This window comes from Cupressus sempervirens, chromosome 1 (genome assembly GCF_028749045.1).
Source record: "Cupressus sempervirens isolate cs-2001-9-10 chromosome 1, ASM2874904v1, whole genome shotgun sequence".
Lineage (NCBI taxonomy): Eukaryota > Viridiplantae > Streptophyta > Pinopsida > Cupressales > Cupressaceae > Cupressus > Cupressus sempervirens.
Genome location: NC_143118.1, coordinates 480,032,548 through 480,041,454, shown reverse-complemented (window position 1 = coordinate 480,041,454; position 8,907 = coordinate 480,032,548). Strand labels below are relative to the sequence as shown.

Sequence of the window (8,907 nt, the reverse complement as noted above, 5' to 3'; positions counted from 1 at the left end):
CATTACCACCATCCATCTATACTTGTAAAACCAGTTATTAAAGGGGCCCCGTCCACCGGTACGTGCCGGTAACCATCACCGGCTGTAATGGATAGGAGTTGGTTTGCGATTGGGTTGACCTTTAAGCGCAGAGGGAGAAGATATTCTCTGGGGTTGGTGGGACCCACTTCCACGTGGCTATCGACGTGGCCGATTGTAACGCCCTTGCGATCTTGTATGATACGCCCGTCCATGCTCAGCCCTGCTTTAGATTTTCCCGAATTGACGTCCACGTCGTCGTGCCACGATGGCAGGCAGATATTTCATCCCGTTCATTCTAGACCTCCATTTCTGCCACGCTGGTTTCCACGTCTTAATATCTCCGCGAGACCATTTTTTTTTATCTTATAAGCCTGCGAGTGTTGTAAGGAATGTTTATCAGAAAAAAAAAAGAGCGGAAACCCTCGAGGATCTGCAGAAGTTGGAGCGATTTTTTGTAACGGCTGTCACGGGTAATGCTACTTCCTCTTCTGCGATCTTTGTCTTCTGTAAATGGTGTTGTTTTTCAGTCTAGCTTTCCCAGTTTTTGTCTGGAAAATGGGATTATTGTTTGCTGTTTGTTGTTTCTAGATGTAGAGTTGTTTGAATGGTTTCTGACAGCGTGTTTCGTTGTTCTACGGTGTGATCTTTAGGGTGTTGTGTTGAGGGAAGGATTCTGGTTTCTGTGTTTTCGAGTATTCTCCTGTCTTGTAGTAGCGTATTTTGTGGGGTTTTTTCTCTGTTGAATATCATTTAGTTTAGCGTGGATGAAATGAGTTTGTTGGCCGTATTGGGTGTCTGAAATGTCTGAGAGTCACAGATGCTCTTTTATTTTTTGGTAAATTCGAAGTTTTTTGTGGGGGATCCTGTTGCTGTTCTGAATCTTTGCCTCTTTTGTACATGATCTTCGTGCTTTTTTATTTTTATTTTCTCGTCTCTGAGAGAGACTTTTTAGTAAGAGAAAAGTTGTTTCTTTCCTGGGAAATTCGAAGTTTTTGTGCTTCGATGCGTATTCAAAATGTTGATAACGCTGAAAATTCTTCAGTATTGGTAGTTTACGTTGCTGCGATCTGAAGGATGCCCCATTTCTTCTCAAAATCGATACCGAAAAGGCTTGTAGAGTCTGATTATGCAGGCTTTTAAAATCAGTCAGGGAAAATTCTTGCTTGTACGAGAAGACCCATTGCTATTTTTAATTTTCTGCTGCTTGTTTCACAATATTGTATTATGAAGTCGTTGTAGTAAATTTGAACAGAAACTTGTTATTAATTTATTGGGTTATAAAGCTTTGTGTCTGCAAGTTTCTAAAATTAGCAAACGCGAAATCCTTGCTAATGTGAGATGCTTTTAGTTTTATGTTTTGTTGGTTCAGTCATTTTTTCGCTAAGTATGAGCTGGAATTTTCTATTAGTCTTTTCCCTTTCGCTTTCCTGTAAATGATTCAAATCTACATGGTTTGATGCTGAGTATTTTTCTTTTGCAGAGTGAAATCTAAGTCAGATCGAACTTGCAGTGTAAATGTGACTAGAAAAAGCGTTTCAATAACGAGGTCCGGAGTATTGAGGTTTTGATAGGGGAAATATTTGACGCTTATAGGCTTTTGCCTGAGACAAAGGTCGGGATAAAAGCCTAAAGGTAAGGCCTAGCAGATGAGTTGTGAACTGAGGCACATAAATTCTGCTGTTCTTCGTTACAAGTTTGGTGTTGGTCAGGGATCGGAAGGTTAGATACTGTTTGTTGCAGAAGCGGAGTGTTTGTAGGTAGGATATTGGGTCATGACAACGGGTAAGTCAGATGGGGATAGTAAGTTTAAGCAAACTTCCCAAGGAGTGCAAAAGCAAGTGAAATTTATAATGAACCTGGAATCTGACGGTGAACGTGTTCCAAAGAGAACTTACGGTGAAATTTCCGATAAGGTTAGATTTAGACATAGAGACGGATCATCTACTCAGAGCAATGAACGGCAAATGGATGTCAAGAGAGTTCCTTCTCGAAAAGATGTGCACGTTCGACATGATAGTGTGGGGTTTAATAGCAGAGCAGAAGTAAATAAACGGGGGCAAGCAGATCAAGAGGTCAGAGCTGGTTTGATGGGTGATGGGCAGGAGCTCTCGGAGGAAGATGAATCAAGGAATGATGAACCGGTGGATGATGTTGTGGATGGTAATTGGCATTTAACAGATGCCAAAGTACAACTTCCAGGACCTGCCCTTCCACAGCAACAGCCTCAGATCCAAGGACCCGTAATCAGATGGGAAAGGTTCCTTGCACAACGTTGTTTGAAAGTCCTTTTGGTGGAAAATGATGACTCAACTCGCCAAGTTGTCAGTGCTCTCCTCCGCAACTGCAGTTATGAAGGTTAATCCAAAGCCTTCTATTTGCTTTCTGTTTGATACCATATATCTTATGCTGTGCTATTCAAGTGAAAATAAACTAGCAGTATGGTAGATTAAGGAATTCGTGCATAGACTAGCAGTATGGTAGATTAAGGAATTTGTGCATAGCAACTTTCTCTGAGTCCCGATATGAAATGCTTGAACGGTCGCAAGTCAAGGTTTTTGCTTATGGATTTTCCAGAAATTTTGGACATAAGAAATTGCAGACATTGTGCTGTTGTTGAAAAGATGCCTTCGTCTTTCTGCAAGGTCTGTTTGATATTTAATATCCCGTAGATAAAGCCACCTGTTGCTTAACATAACTCGTCATGTTTGCTATGCAACTGAAAGCTGTTGAGCTGTACTTTCTAGTTTCTTATTGTTCTTGTTTGCATATTCCTGAATGCCATTGCACCCTTCTTGGTGAAGAGTTCAAGAATTATTCTTAGGCATCCAATTTCATATGAGTTTTGTGGCTGCCATTTCAAAGTACAGAGATCTTGCAGCTATCTTACACGCTGTGGCTTCTTTTGATTACTTGAAGCTTTCACCTTTTCAACAATTAAATTAGGGGGATAGGGTACTGACGGCATTATATTTTCTTTTAATATCTTGGAAAACAAGTTCTGATGGCCTTATAATGTTTAGTCTGTTGTAACTCATGTTCTATGTTTTTGAGATCCATTTTGCAATTTAATAATATAGAAGTAGGGTGGTGGCATTCTTGTGTTTAAGTATAATGCTTCTATGGGTACCTGAGGGATGGAAAAAAGAAAAGTTAATTCTCATGGTCCCTTGTAGCTTGCATCGCGCAAACATAATGGCTAGAGCAGCTTATTGTATCCATTTACTCATATACTTCACAATAGGGAGAAGTGTACTTAATAGTAATGTCTAAAAAGTGATACAGAAGGACAAAAAAGGCCTTCAAAGGCCTTCAATATTGACATCTGGTGTGATGTTAGTAATTTCCTGGATACCCCGATTTTAATGCATCCTGTATATTTTTTATTATTTTTCCTCTTAAGGTGTATTTGCTTGCTGCTCTGATGTTTTAGTCAGAGACAAACATCTCATGAGGTTGGTATGCCCTTGATCAGTTTGCTGGTTGGTTTAAAATAATTCTCCTGGAGCCATAACTCCACAAAAAAATATCATATCAGCAGTACACAAAGTGAGAAAATGTAAAATTTTGTAATGGTCGATGTCTTTTCATGCCTAGCATTAATATGGTGGACATAAGTTTAACAAATGAAGTTTAAGTTATTTAATGGTGGCATAGAAGCTTGTCAACTTCATACTGTTTGGCTAACTTGGATGGTGAATTTTGTTTTTCAGTTACTGCTGTTGCAAATGGTCAGCAAGCATGGAAACTTCTTGAAGACCCAAGCAATAATTTTGATCTAGTTTTGACAGAGGTAGTCATGCCTTGCCTTTCAGGCATTGGTCTCCTATGCAAGATCATGAGTCACCAGAATTGCAAAAATATACCTGTTATAAGTAAGTTTTGTAACTAAAATAAGCTTCATTTTTATTGAGGTTTGATGTGATGTTGTAATATTGTAATATTCTATTAACCTTTAAATGTGATGATTCTTCTTGACAGTGATGTCTACGCATGATTCTATGGGCATTGTTTTCAAATGCCTGTCAAAAGGTGCTGTAGACTTTCTTGTAAAACCTGTAAGAAAGAATGAGCTGAAGAATCTATGGCAGCATGTTTGGAGGAGATGCCACAGTGTAATGAGTTTCCTTCTAAGACTCATTTTATTTATTTTGTAATTTTTGTTAATACTGTCACTAATTGTTTTCATTTGGGCAACATAGGTGTCTTTTGTTTGTGGGAAAAGCTATTTATTTTGACTAGAAAACTCTTGTTCATGCCCATGCTTTTAGGCTGGACTCTAAATAAGAACTGTGTCATAATGATGTTCACATGCAATGATGATTCTTTATGCTGCTTCTGCGGGAAAATATCTAGTGCAGGGTATTGCTAGTGTAGAATTCTGAAAAACATATCACAATGATTATTGAGGACTAGAGCTGATGAATTGTCTTTTAACCTTTCAGTCAAGCGGAAGTGGTAGTGAAACTGGTTCCCAAACAAAAAATGTTGTGACACCAAATGGTGAAGCCGACCCTGATAACAACACTGGCAGCAATGATGACAGTGATGATGGGAGCATTGGTCTGAATATCAGAGATGGGAGTGATAATGGAAGTGGTACTCAAGTAAGTATATTAAATAAGGCACATAGCATTTCATTCCTGTTGTTCATACACACTTTCAAAAGTCTGCAAATGTTTGTTTTCAATAGCTTACAAGAAAAAGAACTTTATCTTTGATAGAATTATATGTATTCTAATTCCTTCGATATCTACATGCAATGCATTTGAAAAATCCAAAATACCTTTCTGAATTAGCTAAAATTAACAAAGAAATTAAAAAATGTGGAGATAAATTTTATTACAGAATTTAGTCTGAATTATGACCCCTGTGTCATAATTTGTGCTTTTCTTTGATCCCAATCTATAGTTGTTTACTGAAATACCACATTATCAAACCATCTGAGAATGCTTGTAAAATATCTGTGCATGTGTAGCTGAAATAAATGAAGTTATGTTTTCTTTTAGCGAGAGAGCTGTTAGGAAAGAGGCTTCAGTGGACTTGGTTTCTGCAATTTTTATGCATTAGCTATTTTTTCTCTTCCTTGTGCATGGGTGATTACCAGGCCCCATTTATATCTGAAAACCTTTTACATTTAAAGTGATAAAATAATCTTTGACTTAGGTAGGGCTTTCTGCATTCTGCTGAATTTTACCATTTTAAAACTGTTGCCAAATACAGGCACCTGTAAACTGATTGCTTGGGAAGTCTCACTTTCTTCAATTTTGCAGAGCTCATGGACAAAGCGAGCTGTTGAGGTTGAGAGTCCTCGACATATTAGTGAATGGGATCTCGGTCGGTCTCACTGCAGCACCATTGCACAAGTTATTCAACCAAAAATAGGGATAGTCCAAAATGAATGGATGCCCCCAAGCGGAACTTCTAGAGAATGCAAGGATGAGAAACCATATGGTAAGGCACATAAGAAAATTATCTGCTGTCAATATATATGAATTGCTGTTGTTAGGTTCATCGGCATTACATACAATGCAGAGCTATTTTAGATCCAGATTCCAGATATGTTATACTGATTACATCTTTTGTGACTGTAGATTTTGCAATGGGAAAGGATCTGGAAATCGCTGTGCATGGACAAATAGATGTAGAAGCTGGACAGAAGCAGGATAATAAGGTTCTATGCAATCAAGCATACACCAGCAAGGAAAAAGCTTCCCTGGCAAGTAGTGCAGAAGGTGATGAAACAGAGGAACCTATGGATACTGATGCTAGTCCTCGTGAGACAGCTACCAAGGCTGCTGACTTGATTGGCACCATAGCTAGCAAACCCAAAAGCAGGAATGTAGAGCTAGAAGACTGCGCTAGCAGGGAAGTTCCAGAGAGATGGGTGACCACACAAATGAAAGATAAAACAGTGGCTGATTTTAAACATTTGCCCTTCCTTGAGCTCACTTTAAAAAGACCCCGTCAAAATGGAGAAGAAGATGTGGAAGGTGAAGATAGGCATGTTTTGAGACAATCTGGTGGTTCAGCATTCTCAAGGTAAGAGAGTTTGTATTTAGTATTTACCATTTTTAGTCTCTGATTTTTATTTCTCTGTATGAATGAAATGCAATCGGACTCTAATGGGAAGCTTAGTCATTTTTTGTGGGCTTGAGGACTAATTTGATGAATGTCCTATGAACAGTGTGTTCTGACTAAGAATTTAATTAGGTCAGATTCTTGCAATGCATTTGTGGCACTCCTTATTATTCAACTTAATTAACAATATGAGCTTCGTGTGATGAACAGGTATAACACAAATGGCCCTCAGGCTTCTCATCCATCTGGAGATTCATTTCAACCCAATTCATTATCTAAAGGATATGGAGGGCAGTGTTGTATGACCTCTGAAAGTGGGAAAACTGGAGCTGTACATGCTGCGGTTCCAATTGAGACGGTGGCTTCCTCAAAAGGAAGTGGGGGTGATGCATCAGCACCTGCTCCTGTGCATAATCAGCTGTCACAAAGTAGCAACAATCAAGATTTGGGTTCTTCTGTTATGGGTCCAGGTCAAGATGTGTTTCCCAGGTCCATGCCTACCAAGGATGACATGCTATCAGGTACAAATGCAGGACCACAGGCCGGAAAGCCTGTGTCCATGCATCCAGGAGTTAAGTCATATGATAGTGTACCTGCAGTTTATGGTTCTGGAGTGCATCCTATGTATTACTCTCATAATGCTCCATCTCTCTGGGGTTCTGAAGCACAGAACCTAAATGAAAGAGGAGAAATATGTAAAAATTCTACTCAGACTGAACAGCAATTGTTGGGTGCTCGAGTTCATCACCATCACCACCATGTGCAGCATGTCCATCACCATCATCACCATCATCAAAATCGGCAATACAAGCATGGCCATGAGCATCCTAATCAAAATGAACACACTATGAATAATGTTACCATGACAGCCCCTAGATGTGGGTCATCCAACATGGTTGATTGCACACCAGATGGTAACAATGGCCAGAGTGGAAGTAACAATGGCTATGGAAGCAATGGAAATGGAAATGGCAGTGTCAATGGAAGCGCATCTGGAAGTAACAATGGGAGTAATGGACAGAATGGTCATAGCAATGGGCAGAGTAGTGCTGCTGTCACTCCAGGAACAAATGGGGAGAGTGACGCTGGCAATATAGTAAAAAGCAGCCTTGGAGGAAGTGGAAGTGGAGTTGACCAGAATCGATCTGCCCAGAGGGAAGCAGCATTGAACAAGTTTCGTCAGAAAAGAAAAGAGAGATGCTTTGAAAAGAAGGTAGTCTGCTGTTTTTAATTTTCTTTTATATTTTTGGAAGTTGTAAATGAGTTGCAATATTTCAGGGTTATGAGAATGCCCACTCTTCTGCTAAAATGCCAAAGTTTGAGTTGCAATTCTTCTGGCAAAATTTTATCGCAGTTACCTGGCTTGTGGTCCCTTTTAAAATATCTGGCCTCACATCTGTCCACTTAGAATCTTCTTAGCACGCACATCGGCAGTCAAGTCAACTTCATTAGTAAACCAATGATAGATATGCTCCAATGCCAAAAAATTTATGTTTCAAGTCACTGGGCCTTCCTCTCACTGTCATGAATGTCTTGACTAGAATCCTCTTAGCATGCATGTCGGCAGCCAAGTCAACTTCATTAGTAAACCAATGATAGATACACTCCAATGTCAAAAAAACATTATTCCTCCCACTGCCATGCTTGTTACCTGCATATTTTGTCCCAGTGAATTTAGTGCTATATTAAACATTTCTGGAATTATTTTTTCTCATATTTTAGAGCTTGGAACTCTGTTATCATAGGAAATGAAATAAGGCAAGTGGACTCAGCATTCCTGTAATTTTTCCTCCAGGTTCGTTATCAAAGCAGGAAAAGACTTGCAGAACAGCGACCGAGGGTGAGGGGCCAATTCGTGCGTCAACCTTTATATGAACCTAGTAGTGGTGATGTCGATTGAGTTGAACACATTTAAAATGCCACCCTCTTGATCTCAGACAGATTACTTCAGCACGGCTCCCTTACTTGGAGTGCTCTCACCTTGGAAAGAGTGCTTCAGTTTGCTGTTACAAAATTTTTACTGTGACTGGAACTTGTTTATATAATGACATGCTGAAATGAACACGATCTATTGTTTTCCTGGTTCTCAATACATACTCATTCCACAGTTTGTCTGTTGCCTACCATTTCCCCAAATCCACCTTGCAAAGTGTTGTTTCAAACTCTTAAGCAACTGGGTCATGGCAAGTGTGCATTTGGGCCAGACACTAAGATATATATATAAATTTGTAACTGTATCTCTAGGCGCTATTTCTGGCAATAGACAGAGCACTAATTTTGAAACTAATTTTGCTCCAATTCTTGTTGTGGGACTGTTTTTTCATGCTCCAATTTTGAAACTAATATATATATATAAATTTGTAACTGTATCTCTAGGTGCTATTTCTGGCAAGAGACAGCACTAATTTTGAAACTAATTTTGCTCCAATTCTTGTTGTGGGACTGTTTCCTCATGCTATATTCGTAGTTTTTCTTTCCTGTCTTCATAAAACTACTCTGTTATTGGTAATGTTCATGACTTTTAGTTAAGAAATGAAAAATCATTTTGGTGGGTAACCAATTCTATTTTTTTTGTTCTTATTGGAAGAAGAAGATTATGTCAAGTATAAGCAATCCAGAATCATCTCAGAGGATCATAAAATAGCAGCGATGGTAGCAAATTACGATACACGCCAGTAAAAATGGGGCAGCATAAACCCTAAGAACATATGACAGCATATACTTCGTATACCTCAAGAAAAGCACAGTTAGTGGACAGGACATATATAATTGATAAACAGCTAGACTTGAAATTGAATTGAAAGGGAG

General features: G+C 39.0%; 1 protein-coding gene across 1 annotated transcript; it reads left to right on the top strand.

Annotated features, from left to right (window-relative positions):
• Window positions 1-416: 416 nt before the first annotated feature.
• LOC149578361 (two-component response regulator-like PRR37) lies at window positions 417-8,386 on the top strand. The gene is made up of 9 exons (XM_089828477.1): window positions 417-491; window positions 1,502-2,376; window positions 3,732-3,893; window positions 4,000-4,133; window positions 4,464-4,625; window positions 5,292-5,472; window positions 5,613-6,060; window positions 6,310-7,312; window positions 7,895-8,386. The coding sequence occupies exons 2-9, from the start codon at window positions 1,794-1,796 to the stop codon at window positions 7,997-7,999; spliced, it is 2,778 nt and encodes a 925-aa protein (XP_089684603.1). The 5' UTR covers window positions 417-491; window positions 1,502-1,793; the 3' UTR covers window positions 8,000-8,386.
• The last annotated feature ends 521 nt before the right edge of the window (window positions 8,387-8,907 follow it).

Bases quoted from the DNA above. Each gene is read 5' to 3' on its own strand.
- LOC149578361 (XM_089828477.1), top strand. From the start codon at position 1,794: ATGACAACGGGTAAGTCAGATGGGGATAGTAAGTTTAAGCAAACTTCC. The intron at 4,134-4,463 runs GTAATGAGTTTC...TTAACCTTTCAG, and splicing joins TTTGGAGGAGATGCCACAGT to TCAAGCGGAAGTGGTAGTGA. The intron at 4,626-5,291 runs GTAAGTATATTA...TCAATTTTGCAG, and splicing joins ATAATGGAAGTGGTACTCAA to AGCTCATGGACAAAGCGAGC.